The sequence below is a fragment of the Monodelphis domestica genome, chromosome 7 (assembly GCF_027887165.1).
Source record: "Monodelphis domestica isolate mMonDom1 chromosome 7, mMonDom1.pri, whole genome shotgun sequence".
NCBI lineage: Eukaryota > Metazoa > Chordata > Mammalia > Didelphimorphia > Didelphidae > Monodelphis > Monodelphis domestica.
In genome coordinates, this window is record NC_077233.1 from 165,667,981 (window position 1) to 165,690,460 (window position 22,480).

Below are 22,480 nucleotides of genomic sequence, written 5' to 3' on the forward strand. Positions count from 1 at the left end.
TCTAAGAACCAGGAAAACAATATGTATGACAGAAGAAAAAAAATTAGAAACTGAATGCTATAATTATAATGACCCAGCTTGGCTCCCAAGATGAGAAAATATACCTTTCTCTCCCAATTGGAAGGCTGAAAGACTGCCACATGGAAGATTGCATATACTATCTGACTTGGTGGACAGATGGTTACTTCTGCTGAACTTTTTATTCTCTTTTGTTATAAGGCATAGCAGCTAGCTAAGTAGAGAGGGAAGATACATTCAGAAATGATGTAAATACAAAAGAAAATAAAAATACTATCCAATTAAGAAGTTTCCTTAAACTCAAAGGATGTGGAAGTCCTAGATTGAGTCCCAATTCTGTAATTTACTAATTGTGTGACCTCAGATAAACCTTCCACACACAATAAATAATCCAAGTGAATGGCTTTAATGGTCAACTTGTAAAGATCTGTAAAAGAACTATTTACTATCTTGATTATCAAAATAGCAAATTTTAATCCCAGCTTTTCTTAATGCTATCCATTATACATCTGGGTCACAATCACAAAAACTAACATTAATCAACATAAAACACAATATATTTGCTCTTCCAATCCCAAATCTTAATACCTTCCAAAACCAACTGTCTGAGATCAACTTTTAAGATCCCACTATATTGTTTCTTTCCTGTTTTTTTTTTTAACCCTTATTTTTCCATCTCAAAATCAATACTGTTGAATTAGTTTCAAGGCAAAAAAGCAGTTAAGGGCCAGATAATTAGGGTTAAGTGACTTGCCCAAAGCCACATAGGTAGGAAGTATCTAAAGTCACATTTGAACTGAGGACCTCTCATCTCTAGGCCTAGCTCTCAGTCCACTGGGCTACCTAGCTGTAACCTGCATCAAATATTTATAACCTGTAAGTTACATAGAAGGAAGGAACTGAGTATTTTTTTAAACACCTACTATGTGGCAGGCAGGGCAGACAAGGGAATGACACTTCCCTATAAAAATAAGAATCTGGTCCTTTTTTTTCTCCTATAGTATGGCAACTTCCTATAGCCTTGTCTGCAAATGGTAAGTGAAATTTACTTCATTCTGTCCTACAGACTTGTGGGATAAGAAATTACTTAACTGGACCCTCATACAGGGGCCTGTGAGAAAATTTATTCTTGCTTTCTCAAAATTTTGTATACATAGATTTTTTGATATTTTGATACTGGTTTTGAATTCTTTAATATAAATAGAGAGAGAGAGGGTTTATATTTTTCCCTTTTTTTCTTTTGTTTTTTTGTTTTTAGATTTTGTTTTCATTTTGGGGTTTGTTTTCCTTTTGAATCAACTCACACACCCCACAACTAAACCTTCTATCCTCAGCTGGACAAGGTGTTTTTTCAACACTTTCTTCAGGGGGGATTGTATTTTCATAAAATCCAAGATTTAAATTTTGTTCAAGATAGATCTTCAGAGAATGAACTGTTTGCAGAAAGATATCTAAACCCTTTCACTACAGGAAGATCCAGAATGAACCTTGGAGTGTGGTTGATTGAACATTTTTCTGAATATACACTCTTATGCCAAAGGGGACTGCCCCCTAATTGGCTTTTGTCAATGCGCCCAGCAAAACATTGGTTTTGCTGTCTCTCTCTCTCCTATTTCCAGTAATCTACATTTATTGTAGTTTTCCTTTTAGAGGTAGAAATTTTGTATGCACTTGCAGTCAGAAATTTTGGGGTGCAGGACACTATGTTTAGTGATCAATTGGGAAGACTAGTCCCCCAATCATCATTGGGGTTGTGATTTTTTGAATCTCCATCTTGCTTGGTCTAGCACCCAAAATTGTGCACACCCACACAACATGGGCATGTGCTGGTCAATGACAAATTAGAAATAACTAACTGTCCACCTGGGCTGTCCTAAGCCAAGCTTGAGCCACCATTGGCACTTGTGAGGCAGAGGAAGTGACGTAGAGAGCAGCCTCTGGAATTCGCTTACTTCCTCTGGACAGGACTTGGCGCCAGTTGGTGCTAGGAACTTGAGCAGGGAGGAAGCCCACAGCTTTCTTTCAGATCGGTGATGTGAGTTAAGGACTGATTCTCTTCTCTACCTTGGCCTTCGGGCTTCAACTCCCTCTGGCTCTGCCAGAAAGTTGAGTTAACCTTTTTCCTTTTCCCTTTCTTTCCTTCTCTCCCTCTGTTGTGATTAAACCACCATAAACTCCATTCTGACTTGAGTGTTTCATTTAGGAATTTTATAGTCAATTCCTTGGCGACGATAAATTAATATTATAACAATCTTCAAAAATAAGTTCACTATATAACACTACTATGTGGCAGGCAGGACAGGTAAGTGGTATAGTGGATAGAGTGCTAGGCCTAGAGTCAGGAAGACCAAGAATTCAAATCGGGCCCAAGGTCACACAGCTAGGAAGTGTCTGATACCAGATAGCCTTGTGCTAATTTCATTAAACCCTATAATACTGAGGGATCACTTCAAAGAATTTAAAAGACATACTAGATACATAAAATAGATAGGTTACACTACCCAGGTTACAACATGTATTTGGACAAACTGGCTACTGAATTAATCATGAGCATATTTGGAAGCAAAGACCTGGATTAAGATTCTGTCCCTTACTTGGACATTATGACCTTGGATAGGTTCTATTTAATTTATAGTTTCTTCAACTATAAAATGATGGGGAATGGGATCAGCTATAACCTTGAAGATTCAAACCCAGCTCTAAATCTTCTTGTGATAGTGTACAAACACCACAGTTTTTAATAGATGGTTACTTCTCTAAGTCCAATGGCCTTTTTTCAATTTTCATCCTTCTTGAGCTTTCTGTATGTAGACTCTGACACTATCAGTCACTACTCTCTTAGTTCTCCAATTATCCTGTCTGATCACTCAATATGTCCTTTGCCAGATCTTCATCCAGCTCATACCCACTAACCTTTATTTTCCCAAAGGGCTCTGTCCTAGGGTCATCTATTCTTCCTCTATGCTGCTCCACTTAGTGATTTCATCAGCTCCCATGGATTCAACCTCCATGCTGCTGATTCTCAAATCATCATGGAACTGGATCTATATCTTAAACTCAACATGTCCAAAACTGAATTCATTACTTTCCCCCTTCTAAACCCTCCCCTATTACTGTTCAGTGTAGCACCTTCCAGTGCCCCATGTGTATAATAATCTCAATTGTCCTCGACTCCTCACTATCGTTCACCTACCATATCCAATATGTTGCTGGGGCCTGTCCATTCCACGTTTGCAGCATCTTTTGAATACACTCTTATTTTCCTAACAATGCTACTACCCTAGTACAGGCACATCTCCTCATGCCTGGACTCCTACAATAGCCTGCTGGTTGGTCTACCTGCCACGAATGTCTCCCAACTCCAGTACAATCTCCATTCAGCCACCAAAGTGATTTTACTAAAACACTGGTCTGATCACATCACCCCTATGCCCACTCAACTAACTCAGGGGGCTCTTTTATCACCTACAAGATCAAATAAATAATCTTGTTTAATTCTGAAAGTCATTTATAACCTGACCTCTGCTTTACCTCAACTACCTTTCCAGTATTCTTTAAGCTTACATTCTCTAACATCCCTCTCAGTACTCTTCAATTCTGTGATACTAGTCTTCTTGCTGTTCCTCAAACAAAATACTCCATCTAGCAACTCTGGGCATTTTCACTGGCTGCCTTCCACACCTGGAATACTATCCCTTATTACACCTCCTGGCTTCCTTCAAGTCCCAAATAAAATCCCAATGTCTCTTAATTCTAGTACCTTCCTCAATTATGTCCTATGTAGACTATAGACTGCATAGTTTGTTTGTACACAGTTTGCATGGTTTTTCTCTGCCAGGAGATTTTTAGCTCCTTGAAGACAGGGATTCACTTTGGTCTTTCTTTATATCCATAGTACTTAGCACAGTGTCTGACACAAAGTAAATGTTTAATACTTGAAAAAGAAAATCTCTACAAAATTTCTAACCAATGGTCATTCAGCCTTTGAATCAGAGGAATCAGGGAAAACCCAGTACCTCCCAAAGTAGCCCATTCCATCTTTGAATAGCTTTAACTGTAAGGAAGTTTTTCCTTATATCAAGAATAAATGTGTATCTGGAACCTGTACCTAATTCCTCCATCTGGGGCCTTCTAAGGGTTCCTCTGTCTCAAGCATAACTAGTCTTGTACAATCTTTCATATACCATGTCCCCTTTTAAGTATTCTCCAAGCTAAATACCCCATTCCTTCAACCAGTCCTCATGCCATCCTTCAAACATTTTAAAAGTTGATTACTTAAATGTAGACTTTACAATTTCCCTAGTAAATATCACTTTATTTTATATTCAGTATGTTTTGCTATTCCTCCAAGATATCTGTCAACTATTAAGATAGAAAGCATTCCATCTCTATCTTTATCCACACTACTAGTAAAAATGCTATCTGTAAAGAGTAAAGCTTATATGCTTGGGACATCTCACTGGAAACCTCCTTCCAAAGCAACATCAAATCTTTAATGGATACTCCTTAGATCTGTAGGGTTTACTTTCAATAAACTATAGCATTTTCAATTACAATAAGCTGCCTATTGCCATAAAGATCAATCTTTTAAACACAGATTTATTTCTAGTAACTCCAATATGGCTGCAAATCATAGAGCACCACAATTTCAGAACCATACTTGCAGGTCACTCAAAAGCTGATGGAAATACACTAGGCCTGATTAGGTTGCAGAATATCACCAAAAGTGATCTATGAACAATAGGCACAGGAAAAAAAATACCAGTGACATTTATGTCCAAAAAAGAGATAAGCTAATCAGGCAAGAGTGAAGGATAATATAATAAACTGAATGCTATACTAGTGTCCACAGAATAATAAACTGTTAGATCCTCAAGAGAAGTTTTAAAAATGTAAAATCTATTTGATGAGAGTCATGATGCAAGTGAGACATATTTTTTGGACACAGCCAATGTTGGAATGTTTTGCTGGACTATATATTTGTTATGTGGGTTTTGTTTTTTCCCAATGGGGAAGAGGAGATGAAGGGAGGAAAAATAGATTTTTGCTCATTGAAAATAAATTTAGGTGGGGAGAAAAAAAATGCCACATGCAAGAATTATGTAAGAGAAACAGGCACATTAAAGTTGTGATCTGAACCATTAGGCAAGAGTTTAACCACACCAATGAGTCTGCTGCTATATAATGTATAATGGAAAAGAATGCTGATACATAATACAAATGGTCAATTTTTTATAAATTCTATTTTGCTTTAAATGAATTCTTCATTCCTATCACAGCAGAGAAACCTTCCTAATTATGCTTATGTTTTGTTACATTAAAAGTAGTTTGAATTCCAAAAGCTGTTAAACTGTGCATTCTATTTGAACCTAGCAATATTGCTAATAGGTCTATACTCCAAAGAGATCAAAGAGAGAAGGAAAAGGACTCAGATGTATAAAAAATATTTATGGCTGCTTTTTTGCGAGGGAAAACAGGGGAATGCCCATCAATTGGGAAAGGGCTGAATAAATATGGTAGCTGGACATAATGATATATTTATTGTGCTGTGTTCTCACAGCAGGCTAGTTTCATAGAAACCTAGAAAGTTCAAATGTATCACAGCAATTGTATGAAGTGAGAAAAAGAGAAGTGAGTGAAACCAGGAAAACAATTTATATAACAATCTTATAAAGACAAAGAACTTTTAAAAAACTTAACTCTGGGACTCGTGAGAAAACATGCCATTCATCTTTAGATTAAAAAGTGATACTAAGCGCAAATTGAAGTGTGTATGCGTACTAACATAACCAATGCAAAATATGCATGCTTGCAACAGATTTTATTTTTCCCAGTTTCTCAATTGGAGGTAGAAGGTGGAGTTGATAGAATATGGACCCAAAAATAAAACTGAATAAAAAAGTATAACAAAGGCTTTAAGTTTGTATGTAATAAGTATTTTACTTACTTATTGAATAATCCACCCAAAATAAACATTAATACTCAAAACCATATTGCCCTTTTAATCCCCATAGTCTATGACACAGTAAAATAAATAAATGCTCATCTTTTGAGTTGCAAAGACCAATTCAGTCTAGAGCAGTGTTTATAGCCCACCACTAAAGCAACAAGATGTTGACCTGGAATCTAATAGCAAAAGACAAGTGGAAGCAAACCTAGGAACACACACTGAAGCAAGTGGAAGCAAACCTAAGAACACACACTGAAGAGTTCCATTACTCCCCAAAACAACTGAAAAAATAACAAATTGTCAAATATTTAAGTTTAGGGGAAAAAAAATATTTAAGGCCAGAACCTGCTTCAGGTATTTAGTATAACCAGAGGGAAGGTCCCACAATAATATAAGATCCTGAAGGGCAGCAATTGGTTTGTTGTTGGAGGGAAGGAGGGGAAATTGTACTTTGTATTCCCAGAGCCTATACTTATTGAGTTTCTTAGAAGAAACCCGGTGAAAAATCTCCAAATATGAGTTTGGTTATTAGACATCAGATAAATTATCAAAGAGAATGAAGAGTGAACAAATAATTACACACACACACACACACACAGAGGAAGGGAAGGGATAGGGAAGACAGGGACACTCCCTCAATCTAACCTTTCTGACTTTCTTCCTCCTTAACCAACCCCCCAAAATCCTTTCCAATCAAGTGACTGATCTCCTTACCATTCCTCAAACAAAACACTAGATCTACCAATCCCTAGGTATTTTCACTGACTATCGACCATGCCAAGACTGCTCTTCCTCATCTCTTCTTCCTGACTTCGCTGGCTTCTTTTAAGACCCACATAAAATCCCACTTTCTATAGAAAGTTTTTTCCCAATCCTCCTTAGTTCTACTACTTTCCCACTTTTGATTATTTCTAATTCATCCCAGAGATGGAGGTTTGGGCATAGATTATTGTCTGCACCATTAGATTATGACTTCCTTAATAGTAAGGGCATTCCAAGCATGCATGGGGCAACAGCAACAGAAGCCATCTTCCAACTCCCATACTTCTACAGAAAGAGGAAGATCAAAGAGATCAAACACCACAGAAAAAGGGAACAGATTGGGAAGATGGACTAAGATATATGAAGTACAAAGCAGCAAGAAAGTCAAATTTGGACTTCTCTACTAGTAGCAATGCAAATGATCCAGAACTATTCGGAGGGACATATGAGAAAGAATGCTATCCACGTCCAGAGGAAGAACTGTGGGAAAAGAAACACAGAAGGAAAAACAACTACTTGATCACGAGTCGATGGGGCTATGACTGGGAAAGTGGACTCTAAGAGATCACCTTAGTGCAAATATTAATAATATGGAAATAGGACTTGATCAATGACACATGTTAAACCCATTGGAATTACACATCAGATAAGGGAAGGGGGTGGAAAGAGCATGAGTCTTATAACCATGGAAAAATATTCTAAATCATCTAATTAAATAAAATTTACCCCCAAAAAAGGAAAAAATTTTCAAGAAAAGGCTTTTGCCTTAGCTATACTGCAGAACACATGCAGAGTAAAATGCTGTTTTTGTTATTGAATGATTTTTCAGTTATGTTCAACTCTTCAAGATCCCATTTGGAGATTCCTTGGTGGACACTAGAGTGGTTTGCCTTTTCCAGCTCTTTTAGAGATAAGGAAACTGAGGCAAATAGTTAAGTAACTTTCCCAAGGTCACACAGCTAAAAATGTCTGAGAATGGATTTGAACTCGGGAAGATAAGTCTGACTCCAAACCCAGGGCTTTATCCACTTAAATGTGCCACTGAAATGCCTCCCAAAAAGGATTTAATTTTTTAACTCTGTAACAAGTCCAAATTCTAGCATAAACATGTCAATACTTCAAGTTACTGAGGAAGAAAAACAGATTTTAGTAGTCAATAACAAATATTTCCAAAAACTCATTAAACAAAAGTTCTATAACTTTTTCTAAATGAATGCTCTCTGTACTATGACACCCTGAAAGACATTAAAATTTTTTAAAGTAGAAATTTCCTTTATTTTGCCAAATAAGCTGTCATTAACTTAGAACCTACTGAATTATTTGACATGAGTACATAGATATAGATATAAATAAAGGATATAGTAATCCAGAGCTAAATAACTTATGCTACCCAATTTAGAACATATAGTGGCACTGAAGAGAAATATTTTGTTTTATAGGAATATTTTAGTAAAAACTTTGCATCTCTTAGTCAAATGAAGGGTATAAAAATGAAGGTAAAGATGCTTTTCCTCTCCTCTCTTTGCCTTCTCTTATTCAACTGCAGAGATCATCTTGAGTGAGCACCTCATCAGAGAATCAAAGGTTCATTATTAGAGGGCAGTCTACTTATTCTATCAATTCTCTTTACTCATCTCTTCAATATCTTATGATTGATTCCTTCCCCCTTGCCTACAAATAAATTCACATTTCCCTTATTTTAAAACAATAAATCCCTTTATTAGTCATTCTATCCCCTAAGTTGTTCTAAATTAGATACCAAAGTATTTGGCTCCAAATTCCAGAGCCCATTATACTAAGTCATTCACAATTTAAGTCCTTTTCACTACAACTTTCTTGAAAGAAGCCTAGAATTGCCACCTATACTTCCTTACCACTCACCCACTCCTTATAACTAAGAGCAATACTGATTTCATCCCTAGACACTGTACTGAAACTGCAGAGCCATCAATGATCTTATTGAACCTGGCATCAGAATATCTAGATTTGAATTCTGACTTTATTAACTGTGTAATCTTGGCTAAGTCAAGATTTTCTAAGGTGTAAGTTTCCTCACCTATAAAATGAGGCATTTGAACTAGAAAACCTCTGGTGGCTCTAAATCTAGGATATTATGATCCTTGGGTGATCTCCTAGATTTCCATTTTCTCTAATCTTTATTTCTCTCAACAGGTCCAGAATCACATTTCCAAATATTTTGATGTTTTATTTCTTTTTTAGGGATAGAAAGGTCTTTCTATTTCCAGTGAGTGGGAGAAAAAGATACTTCTCTGGCTGTCTTGTGGGTGTAGCAGGTGTCCAAAATGGGGAATAGGAGAATGTAATAAATTTTGTTCTCCTTCAAAATCATAGGAAATTGTCACTGGCCTATTATTTAGTCTTGTTCTTGCACTTTAAAATATGTGAAGACTTAATACTCATAACTATAAGATAAAAAAATGGAATTTTAAAATAATCATTAGAAACTGGTAAAATTATCCTTATCAGTTTACAGAATGGTGATTTGCTTAGAAAAATCCTAGGTTTTTAGACAATAGAAATGTTTGCTATATTAAACAAAGTTTGATACATTAAACAAAAAAAATTAACAAACACTAAGCACCTACTATGTGCTATAGGCTATGATAGGCATGGGGAATACAGATACAAAAAAAATGAAACAATCCCTACTGCCTGGGAACTTATATTATATCAAGGTAAACATGTACATATATAAATATATACAAAATTAATATTGAGAGAATTATTTGTAGAATAAAGACAGTTCAGACCAGGCTCCTTTGGAGAAGGTGGTGCTTAAGATGTGTATTGAAGGCAGAAAGAGGTTCTATTGGGCAGAGGAAATGCATTTCAAGCATGAAAGATGGCCAGTACAAAAGAACAAAGACAGTAGGAGTGCCATGTGTGAGCAACAGAGAGAGAAGGGCTAGTCTGACTGGTTGCTAGTTTGAGAGAAGAGAAGGATGAAGCTAGAAAAATAGGTTAAGCCCTAAACAGCAATTTTTTGTTTTATCTTAGAGGCAATAAGGACCCATGCACTCACTTTACTGCTTAAGGAATGAGATGGCAGCTCTGTGCTTAAGGAAAAACACTTTGGCAACTGTGTGAATAAATGGATTAGGGTGGGACAACCTGGATACAGGAAAACTAATTAGGAAACCATGGTAGTAGTCTGGGTAAGAGGTGATGAGGCTCTGAACTAAAGTACTGGTTGTATGAGAAGGTAAAGGAAGAAGATGAGAGAAATGTTTTGGAGGCAGAAAGATTTGGCAACCTGCTAAATTGTTGGGGTTGTGAGGAATTAAGGAAAATGCTACCGTTATGAAACAAGACAGAAGTTAAAAAGTAAACATTTCTGTTTTGGACATGTTAAGTTTGATATGCCTTTGGAACATCTGATTTAAAATGTAATAATAGACAGTTGGTGATATAGGAATGAAGCTCAGGGAGAAAATGAGATGAAAATATGGAGGTAGAATCATCTACAGAGATAGTTAAATTCATGAATGATGATGAACTTACCAAGAAATAATATGGAGAGGAACCCCTTTTGGTTAAGGATCATCCAGCAAAAGGATACTAAAATGAGTGGACAAACATAAAAGAAAATGCAGAGAGGTCAAGAAAGATGTAAACAGAACTAGACAGATCAAGAAACTGGAACTATATTCTATGATTTCATTAGAAATGGAAACTCCCATGTCCTACTAAAAAAAAAATGTCAAATTTGGATCAAGGAAATGGTACTTGTAGATACTATTTTGATACAGGGTGTGACCACATCCCTGAAAATGTGTATTTGAGGTGAAGTGAAAGATTTGAAGAGATTGAGGAACTGGAAAGTTAGGGAATATCAATATGAATGTTCAAATCAACTAGAATAAGAGTAAGAGTTGAAGTACTGTGATTTAGGGTCTGGTCTGTATAAGGTGGACATTTTTTAAGGAATTCAATAAAATCATCAGAATTTCTATGAAGTATTAACAAAAATCAGGAGTAATGGAAAGGAATTCCACTAAAATAACTACAAAAGGAATATAATGTCTAAGTTTTAACTGATCAAGCCATAGATACAAGCATTTAAATTTTTTTATTCTAGGATATTCTTTATATAGAAATAAAGAATGTTAATTGTTCAAGGCTGGGCCACAGCAAAAATGAATACTACACTAAAGTAATCCACAAGTTTAATGCTGTACCAAACTAATTCTACTTTGGACATTTAAATGAAGTAATTTTAAAAAATCTTTTGGAAAAAGCCAAGCATTTCAAAAGAAATAAAGAATAGAAATAAAGGAGGCAAAACACCTTACCAGATATTTTACTATAAATATTAAAATCCCTTTAAAGAGACAGGAATTGGGAGACTAGGAAATATCAATTCAAATGTTTAAATCACTACGAATTAAGGACAGGGTTTGAAGAGTAGTACTTAAAAAATAGAAAAGCAAACTCAGTAAACAAGATCTAAAAGCAAACAAACATAATAGTCCATAATTTAGTTAAATATAATACACTACTACTACTAGGGGCAAGATTTACTATTCAACAAAAACTGTTGGATAAATTGGAAATGAACCCTAAAATCCAAAACAGGCTTAAAATCTTATACAACATGACACAATAAACAAAATAAAATAAAACATGTAATCTAAACATAATGTGTAATGAGTTAAAGAAAAAATGCAAAAGGATAAAAACCATATGAAAAAAACATTCTAAATCATAAGTGAAATGAAATTAAAACCCTTGTGAGAGGTCAGATAGAAAGTCTAATGAACATAGTATGATATTCAGAAAATAGCACTATTAGTCATAGTAAAAACTGGAAATCATCAGCTTTCCTATGTGAATAAATTTTTAGGGAAAATAATACCTGGGTGATTTACCTCATATGGCTGAGAGTAGAAAACCAAGATAAGTCAGGGCTAAGCTAGTAAGAACTTGACTTCATTTGATGCATTCAAATTCATCAAGCCCAAGTGAACAATGTTCTACTTTAAAGATGCAGCTTCATAGCTTATCCAACTATCTACCTAGGTCATCTCAACATTTTCCTGCCACTACTGACCTGCTCCTCCCCACCTAAAGTGCCACCCTTCAGAACAGAGAAGAGACCAGGACCTCTAGGTCTTCCTGACCCCATGCCTCATCCCAAGAGGGAAAACTTCACATACTAATCTTCAGAGTTCTTGCCTGAGGACCTCAATAGACTGATGAATGAGTACATGCAAGATACAGTCCACTGTATCTTCTGTGTAGCTCTAGGTGCCAGACACTGCATCAAACTTATATCCCATCTAATCTTCTATCTAGGTTGTCTCAATCTACTTGCTATCAAACATGACTTTCCCCAGACCATGTCCCCTTCAGAATACAGTTCTCTTTTATGTTTTCCCTTTTTAGAACCCAAGCTCCTTGAAAGCAAAAACTATTTCTTTGTTTTGTAACATTTATTGTTTTATTTTTAAATAAAACTTATTTTCCCCCCACTACCAAAAAAACTGGATATCAAAGAAAATGAGGTTAAAGAATGGCTGAATAAATTCCTATATATATAATGTAATGTTGCATTGCATGAATGATGAATATAAAGGATTCAGAAACAAGAGAAAACTCATGTGAATTATAAAAAATTAGAAAAACAACATACACAAGAACTATAAATTGTAAAAAACTGAAATCAAAATTGAGATTAAATACAATGACCAAAGTAGAGTCCAAGAACTAATGCTAAAATACATGGCCTTTCACTCAATAAAATTCTATACAATCTGTTACATATTCTGTTAGTTGAGGAAAATATAGTAAATAGTTTTACTTGCTGTTTTTTTTTTAACTAAAGAGGGTTCTATGAGGGGTTATAGGATATTAGGTAGTGATTGTGCTATTAAAAAAACAAAATGTATCCAGAAAACATTGAAAATTTTAAAAATGTACATGTGTTCCATTTGGTTCTCTTTGTACCCTGAAATTGAAGACATTACCAGAGGATTTATAAGAATTATGATGTAGTCAAGCTTATCTTTGTCAACTCAAAAAAAGCTTTGTCAGGGAAAGTTAGGTGGTACAGTAGATAATAAAGTGCCAGGTCTGGAGTCAGGAGGATCTGGGTTCAAATTTGGCCTCAGACACTTCCAAGCTGTGTGACCCTGGGCAAATCACTTAACATATTTGCCTAGCCCTTGCCCTTCTATCTTAAAGAGTTATAATTACCAGGACAGAAAGGGATTCAAAAAGAGAGCTTTGTCCATATTTCTCTCAGTTCTTTGCTAATCACAAGGTGCCAGAAAATTCAAATCAATTCAAAGCCACATTAAGTGCATAACTATAATACGATGTGATCAGTACCAAATACAAGCCTGACTCTGACCTCAAAGAGATTATTTAAGAGTTGAGGTAGAGACATAATACACTACTTAACAGCTAAATACAAGAAAATTTGAGGGTCAAAAGAATACTAATAACTAGATAGGTCAGAAAAGATTCCAAAAGATGATACTAGAACTGAACCTTAATGGATGGACACAGAATTATAGAAATTAAAATGTAGACATTGAAGATAACTCAGATGAAAGCAGAGGCAGAGGATGGAATGGTCTGTTAGCTTTAATAAAAAAATGGGGATATTACTCCTAGAATTTACCTCAGTTTTTTTGTTGTAATGAGATTGTTTATAAAGCTCTTTATAAAGCTTTGAGCACTGTATAAATGTCAATTAAAATAATTGGTCACATTTTTGTAATACCATCTGCCATGACTTTCCATTCTTCACTTAGCAGTGTTTAGCAAAAAGAAGTTTAATAAATATTTATTTCTTGAGCACCTTCAAATCTGTTCACTCAGGTTTCTTCTGTGTATTTGGTCAGATTTTGCCCTCTTCCTTTTTTTAAATCATACTATCAGTTCCACCTTAGCTACGCTACCTATCTCCAATATACTCGATCCCTTCTCTCTTCTAACAATGCCACCACTCTGATACAGACCTAATCACCTCCCAAATGGAGCTGGTGTGTCTGCCTGTCTCCAGTTGTCTCCCCATTCTAAGCCATCCTCCATTCTGTTAAATGTGATTTTCCTCGAGGGCAGCTGGGTAGCTCAGTGGACTGAGTCAGGCCTGGGGGGTGAGGGGGTGGGGGGGTCTTATGATCAAATCTGGCCTCAGACACTTCCCAGGTGTGTGACCCTGAGCAAGTCACTTAACCCCCATTGCCTAGCCCTTATCACTCTTCTGCCTTGGAACCAATACACAGTATTGATTCCAAGACAGAAGGTAAGGGTTTTTTTAAAAAAAAAAAGGCTGATTTTCCTAAAGCACAGGTACAACCATGCCACATCCCTACTTAAATATTGGATCCAGAAACTCCTTATTGTCTCCAAGATCAAATACAGTATCTTCTGGCATTCAAAGTCCTTCATATAAACTCCTTCCCTAGCCACCTTTCTAGTTTTCTTAATCCATACTCATTATCTCACCCCCTCTCATTCAACCTCAACCTCCACTTCAATCCAGGAACACTGATCTCCTGGCAATTCCATGAACAAGATACTGTATTTATTTCTCCATTCCAGGCTTGCTGTCCCATATTGCCTGGGAACACTCTACCTGGACCATGTTGGGAAACCTATAGTAAATGTGCCAGAGAGGGGTATTCAGAGCCCACCACTGCCCCAGCACAGAGTTCGCCAGAATTACTAGAAAGCTAGAATGGGGCTGGCTCCCCTCCCCCCTCCAAACAATTTGCAGTTTGGGCACTCGGATCCATAAAAGGTTCGCCATCACTGCTCTACTTTATCTCCATACTTCCCAACTTTCCTGATTTCTTTCAAGTCTCAACTAAAATCCCTCCTCCTTCAGAAAATCCTTCCTAATACTTAATTCCAATGTTTTCCCTGTCGTTTCCTATTTATCCTGTATAGTGCTTCTTTATACATACTTGTTCATTAGTTTTCTCCATTAGATTTTGAGCTCCTAGAGAACAAGGGCTGTCTTTTGCCTCTTTTTTTTTAATCTCCAATTCAAGCACAGTTGCCTGGCACATAGTAGGCCCTTAATAAATATTTACTGATTGACATAAGGCACTGAAAAAGTCCAAATGTGATGATTCCACATTTATCAATGCTTTGAATAAAAGACTATGAAAATACTAATAAATTGTTTTACTTTGTTCATTCTATTGTTTTCTCTTTAATCTATAAATGCTCTTGGGATCTGGCTTGAGCTTCTCTCAAATAAGTTTCCTTCAGATGTTTTCCTCTTCACAGCTTTTTATTGTTTTGTGAAGAATGTTCATAATCTTCCACCATTAGCTTAAAACTGCACTGACCTTGGCTCTTATGTCTCTACTTAGGAAGAAAGTTCAGAAAAAATTATTTTTTAAGTTATTTGCCATTTTATGTTATAGTAATCTATTTAGTTAAGAGCGAAGTTCTTGGCTCAAAATTAGTCTTTTTATTTCTGAAATACTGTTTCATATGCCATAAATGATCCATATGCTCCAAGAGCACTGGAGGTTCTCTAGATTATCTGGCATTCCCAACAATCCACAATGTGCTAGGCAGACTATGCTAGATGTTGTAGATAAAAATGGGGAAAGTCCCCATGTTATTGGGATGGGGAAGTTGCTGGAGATGGGAGTGAGGTCAGAAAAGGCCTGCCATTTGAACTGGCCTTTTAAGAGAGCCAAGGACTCTTAAGAGGTGAGGATGACTAGGAGTATGTTCTAGCTATAGAAGATAGTCTAAACAAGAATAGGGAGACAGAATTTTGTATATAGGGACAGCAAATAGGCCATTTCAGCTGGAACACTGAATATACCATACCAGGGAGGTGGGGAGAATAATGTGTAACCCGGAATGGTTAGATTGGAGCCAGACTGTGAAAGGATTTGAACGCCAAACCAAGAAGTTTGCATCTTATCCTGGAGCAAAAGTTCTTAACCTGGGGTCTGGGGCTTAAAATATATATATATTGGAAAAAAAAGTTTTCAATATAATTGGTTTCCTCTCCTGTGTATTTTATGTATTTAAAAATCTTGAGATGCTCAAAGACTTCACCAAATTGTCAAGGGGGTTGAGGAAAACGAGTTCTTTTTTAAGGGACATGTTGAATTTGAGATGTCTATGGCAAATCCAGGTAGAGATGGCCAGCAGGCAATTGGTTAAAGGAACTGTCCAGTAAGTCAACAAATATCCATTGACCTTTACAAAGTACAATTTACCAAGTACAGGAAAAACTTATACCAAGAAATGTAAAATTCACTTGGAAACTGGTCTTTTAAGCCTAACTGGGCCTCTCAACTCTTATAGTACAATTATATTATGGCACAATATATTTACATTCTAAGAAACAAGTAATAGTGTACAAGTGTAGTACAAGGAGTAACTTTAATATAAATATAGTGCTACAAAGCACCTTTCACCATATATTCAAGGATACTTTTGCCTTAGTACTCGAATTGGAAAATGGCTTAAATAAAGCCATTTTCAGTACATTTGAATTTCTAACGAAAATGCCAAAACATTTTTTCCTCAAAAAGTATTCTTAAGACAGATATAATGCCAAATATCTATAAAAAGGTACTTTATAAATTATAACATCTTCATCAAAACATTCTATGTTTAATTTGTTTTTTACATCTGGATTTATAATCTCATACATTCTTGTAATCTTACACATGTGGCGAATTCCTAGTAAGAAAGCAGTTTTCAAGGATATAGATCAGCAATTCATTGCAGTTTGAGAGTTCCTCAGGGTACAGAAAGATTTAAGTGTTTCTTGCCCTTGGTCACAAGGGAAGTTTTCTTTCAGAAATGTTACCAGAACCTAAGTCTTCCAGATTTCAAGACCAGCCTATCTATTAAATATTCCAAACTGGTTTTCTCCTCTATACAGTATCCCAAAAGTGACTGTGAAAGTCTTGAAGATTTTTAGAGCACTCTAATTTCATCAAAAATCAAAATAAAACCATAAATATTAACTAATTAACATCTAAATTTGCTTTTAATCTAGAAAAAAGTTATTTTAGTGGTCTACACATTGAGATAGTTCTGTAAAAGTTAGAAACCACAAACTGCAAAAATAATCCAATTTCAGCAATTATGGATGCTACCCAACCAAGAAATAAAGCTTTTATTCACCATTATGATTAATTTAATTTGTTACAACAATTTTTTTTGCAATATGTGGTCCAGTTAACTTGTTTTTTAAAAATTCATCTTAATGGATTTGTTTTTAAACTGAAGCTACTAGCTTTGAAAAAACTGACATAGATATGCCTCCTCAATAAGGCCAAGAAATAAGCAATATCTTCTCAAAGAAAGCACATTTTAATAGCAAAAATACTCCCAAGCACAAATAAAACTATTTTCCAATGGCATTCAAAGATTTTAAAAATTAGATCTTGGTGAAGGTTTTTCAAAAGATGATCTGATTGTTAATGGATTTTCAACTATCAAAAGGAAAAGGTTTTAATTCTAGGTCATAACATTTCACAGTAAATTTTTTCTGCACTCTAATTTTCAGTCACAGGCAAATGAAAGGGGGAAAATTAGTGACCACCTAGTCAAATGAAATGTATGGGAATATGCCCTTAGGGTCAATAGGGATTCAACCTAATCTTTTTATCTACAGCACCAGGCAGAGTAGTGAAAAAAAGCACAGGAAAGAAGTAGATAAATTAAGCTCTAGGTCCCAGGCACCATTTGGCCATTTACTAGTTAGTCATTTAACAAGAATAGATTCTCAAAGCCTCAGTTTCCTCATTTGTAAAATGAGGATAATTTGTTACCAACAACCTCAGAGGATAGTTGTGAATCAAGTTAAGAGCAAAAAAATGCCACATGGATTTCAACTATTATTGTAAACTAGAAAGAACCATTGGCTTTAGGGTCAAAGGACAAGTCTGAATCTCAAGAAACTTACTATCTTACAAGATCATAGATGAGTCATTTAACCTCCTGACCTCAGTTTCCTCACCTGTAAAATGAGCAAGTCTTTTAAATCCATTCCAACTTTAGAGCTATGGTCCTATTAAAGTATATTATACTATTTTTACTAAAGCAAAGATATTTATCAATGTATTTTTGAAATATATTTTTTATAACAAAGTTATCAAACTCCTACCCTGTGGCAAGAAGCTATACTAGGAACCAGAATGAAAATACTTTTCTGAAATTACCCCCCATCTCTCCCCAAAACATTCCAGTTAAAAAACCATACTCAAATAACAATTACTCAAAAATACATTAAGTTTCTCTTTGCAAAGCACTCAAATCATTCTAAAGTTTTGCAAATACAAAACATAATGCTAAAAACTGACATTCAAAAAACTAACCATTTCTGATTCTGTAAGACCCAAGGAAAAATATATCTTTTTTTAATGCAAATTAACATCTACCTTAATAATGTAGACAAAAGTAAATGCCATCATCAAAAATCAACATCAAGCTATCTATAGAAAGTTAGTTTCTGCCCTTTACTAACTTTTAAATAAGGGAAAAGGACAGACTTGGACATGACACTTTTCCATATTATAAACAAAATAGATTACTAAACAAATTTAAAAACATTATATAGAACCATCGCAATCAATATTTAAGTTGTATATAATCTTATTTACTCAGAAAATGTGAGTTTTTAAAGGTCTCTTCTCTGGGGGTTTTTTCCCATCACAAGACAAGAAATGTTCTGGTTAAAAACTGAGGCATAGGAGAAACTACCCAAAATATCATACCTAGCTTAGAAATTTTTAAGACATTTTTTCACACTTATTAAGATCTGTAACTGCACTTTCTGTCACTCTCCCATGAACATTATCATATGATATGTACTATAGTTATTTGTGTCCCTGTCTTACCTTTTCTACTAGATGTAAGCTCCTTGAGGGAAAGAGGAATGTCTTATTTGCCTTTGAATCCCCAGCTGCCTTGTAAACTGTAGGTAGTTAATAAATATTTGCTGAATTGCAATGATCCTAACTTCTTTCTTACTTTCATTATTGGTTTGTCTCCCTAATGTCAAAAACAGAAACAAAAAACCATGGGAAAACCTGTGGCAAAGAGCCATTTCCACTTTGGTGCAGTTTTCATCCCAATGATTTGGTGTGCCAAACAATGTTCTTGATAATATTCATTTTACTCAGGATAATTAAACTGCCTAATATGTATGGGCACCCTAAATAATGATTAGGTATAGAAGAGAAACATTTTAGGTAAACATACATATTTTTAGGGCTGAATGAGGACTGGAACTCAGGGCTTTTGATGCCAAATCCAGTACTCCTTAAACTGACTTACAATGCCCCCTAGAGAACAATTAGTAAAAAATTAGAATTCTGTAGGATTAAAAAGATTAGGTTGAATATGTATCAACTATGAGGACATATTTCTTTAATAATGAAATATAAAAGCTCTAAGATTAAGAAGTATTTTATTTCAAGATGATAAGAGAATAGTCTTTCTCCTAATGAATAATTGAAAATTTTACTCTTGGGTACTTTACCAAAAAAGGGTCCATTCTGCAATTTCAACCATTTTCATAGAATACAATATTTTTCCCTTCAAAAGAATTCAATTGTCTTTAAAATTCTAAATATTAGAAGGAATGTTATTTGTAGTCTTGACAACTATCAAAATATCAGTGCATTTTCATCTATGTAAATATTGATTTTATAAAAGAAAAATTAAAAATTGAGATTTTGAAGTTTTAATTTCATGTATCCCCTAATACTGAAAATAGTAAAAGATCTTCATAGGTTCAACACCAAAAGACTAAGTAGATATTTCCGTTTACATAATTTTAGATCTAAAGTTACTCTATACTTTTAAAAGATTTCCCTTCTGAATACCTGCTGAAGAGTGCAGAAAGGAATCACCAAACTTAGCTAAGTGAAGCTAGATTACTGGGGGAAAAATACTGGGGCTTCAAACAGTAATTTGGAGATTCAATAGATGGCACATTTAACACTAAGATGATATTGATTTTGTGCTGGTACAGGGTAAAGAACACACAGTAGGTAGATGTAAATCAATCAATACTTCAAAACCTCTGGTTGAGTCCCTAGCACCTTACAGTGCATATTAAGCTGTTACTGAAGCAGTCTTATAAATTAATTCCTTTCATCAGTCATTGAATGCTGTACCAAAATACAAGTTAAAGGCATTTTTCAAGTTTTATTAAAAAGTGATCTGGAGACAAATTGCCAAACAACTTCGGTGATTTTGCATCATCAAGATTCATCGAAAACAAATTTTAAATAGCTTATCCAATCTTATTCAGGAGTCTATACAAAACTCATAACTCTAAATTCTACTTAATAAAAAAACCATCCTCCTTCAGATCAGCACCTAAGTTCAAATAAATGTTTTTAAAAAACAAAATACCAGTGAAAGAAAATTATCCATCTTTCTCCAACAGCCTGGTTGTATTTATTCCTCAAATTTGGCCGGGTGCAATTTCTACGTCATCAAACAAAAAAAATGCTAAGAGGGATGGAAGCAATTTTTGCAGTCAAAAGGCAGAACTGCACACGTGTTCCTCACCTAAAGCCTACCTTAACCCTGTAAGCTCAACAGCCATTCCTAACAATGAAACTTTTCTGCACGGAAGCCACCCCGGGGAGTCAGAGCGAAGGCAAACCTCCGCCCCCGCCTCGCCTTTCCCCCACCCCCGCCCGGCCGGGAGAAGAGCCCAAAGCTAGGCCGGTCGATTCCTTTGTGAAGAGGCCGGTTGGGGAGAGAAGTGGAAGGAGAAAGAGACCAGGCGCGACCCCCCCACCTTTTTTCCTTCCAGATTCGAGAGGGAGGCCCAAGCCGGCCTAAATAATCCGAGAATGAGAAAGGTCCACAGGCTGGCGCTCCGGGGCCATCCCCATTCCTCCACCCGGCCCCGAGGCTCGGCCGCGGGCCTGGAGATCGAGGCCCCGTCGCCGCCTCTACCCTCATCGAGCTTAGGCCCGGACCCCCCGCCACCCCACCCCACCTCCACCCTGACTCAGGCGTTCTTCCGTGTCGAGTCCGGGCCTCGGTCGAGCCGCTCCAGCTCCTCCGTAGGCTGGCGTGTAGGTGGGCCCAGAGGCGGAGGTTACGGGCCTGGGGAAGGGGGCCTCACCTGCTGGACAGAGCTGGTCTCGGGCACCGCAAACTCCTCCTTCTCCTTCGGGGTCTTCACAGTGACTTTGATGATCTTGGGTTCGCCAGCCGGGGTCACGGCGACGTCGGCTGCGGTGGGGCCCGGGGGGCCGCTGCTCTCGCCGCTCTCGGCCATGGCGGCGGCGGTGACTCAGGCGAGGAGCGAGGCCTCGCTGCGGCGGCGGCGGCGGCGGCTGCCGGGCCCGGAGGCTGAGGGGGGTGGGAGAAAAGGGAGGAACCACGACGAGAAGGGAAGGGGGGAGCGGTAGGAAGCCCCCCCCCCGCGGGATGAGGTACTGTGGAGGCGCTGGCGCGGGCCCGGCCCTTGGCGGCTTCTGCTGCTACTGCCGCGGCCACCGCTCGGTGCTCCGACCCCGTTCACTCACTCACTCACTCACTCGCTGCGCGACACCCGCCGCCGTCGCCGCCGCTTCCTCATCCCCCGCCCCCTCCCTCTCCTCCTCCCCCCTCCCCCCTCCCCTCTGCCCTCGGCGGCGCCGCGCGAGGCACGATGGGAAACGAAGCCGGCGTCGCCGAGTCACTCTGGGCCGTCAGAGACACTTAAGTTTCCACATCCTCTAGCTGGCTTGTCTCCCCTTCCCAGCTTTCCTAGCTAAGCACGCAAACCCTCCATAACTGGAGCTGAGAACTTTCTAGTAGCTTCCAAGGGTACGGGATGAGATCTAGGGTTTGTTTTTGCGCTGTCGGTGTGCTGTTATTCTTTAGAGAAGGAATCGTAAAAAGTAAAATTGCCAGGTTGAGGGGCGGCGCACGGAGATGACATCACAGGCCGGGGAAGTTACTAGAAAGGGGACTTGTTCAGGTTGCGGGGAGGACTAGCATGCGCCTGCGCCTGCGCGATTGTTTTCCTGGCGGTCTTCCCCACTGTTGCCTCTGACCTCGCACACACTTCCATGTTATTCCTCCTCTCCCTTCTTGCCCCTCTCCCTTCATCGAAAGCTAGATGCCCTCCTCGTTTCTTTTTCGCCTCTTCCGTAAGGAAGAGGCGAATGGTTGTTTATGTGGACCTTTCTGCTTGCGACGTCACACGAGGGATGCCGCTGTAAGGTCCAGGGTGGTGTGCAAACTCGATTTAAAGCGCCTGACCCTCTTCCTCCCCCTGCTTTCGCCGTCTCCCCACCCCCACGTGGGAGAGGGGAGAAAGATTCTTAGGCCAATGTGGGAGAAGATGCCATAAACGCCTGCAGTCTAGTATTACGCAACCTCCCCGCCTTATTTCTCCACTGATACGACTTCTTATCCCTCCTCCTCGGTTGGTCAAGTAGATCAGACCACTTGTTTTGAAAGAGCGCCGTGTGCTCGGCCCCATTTCACTAGCTTGAGATTACTGTGGCGTACTGTGGCGTTATTCTTGCTGCTTCCTCGGGTCATACTGTCTCCAAGAGTAGTTGAGGGAGGGCAGGCCAGGGCAGGGGGCAGAATACCCAGCTTTGGCCACTCAACTGGATCAATTTCAGTCCGCTGCTGTTTTCATTCTCTGGTGGTAAGAAGGTTGCCGCTATATTCCGCCTATGTAGTGGTGTTGAAGAGTTAATAACCAAATGTTCATTCTCGTGGTAAATTTAAGGATGGATATTAAAATAAGTTTAAAGTGGAAAC

At 37.6% G+C, this 22,480-nt stretch overlaps 1 protein-coding gene across 4 annotated transcripts in view; it reads right to left on the reverse strand.

The window, feature by feature from the left end:
- UBQLN1 (ubiquilin 1) overlaps positions 1-21,343 on the reverse strand; it is a 54,986-nt gene extending 33,643 nt beyond the window's left edge. For 2 of the 4 annotated variants that reach the window (XM_007498921.3, XM_007498920.3), the window contains exon 1: positions 20,841-21,322. In XM_007498921.3, coding sequence (XP_007498983.1) covers positions 20,841-20,996 — 156 coding nt within the window. In that variant the 5' untranslated portion in view covers positions 20,997-21,322. Of the gene's footprint in view, positions 1-20,840 lie in introns of all 4 variants that reach the window. The other 2 variants (XM_007498919.3, XM_007498918.3) reach the window with 2 other exon arrangements.
- Between the last annotated feature and the right edge of the window lie 1,137 nt (positions 21,344-22,480).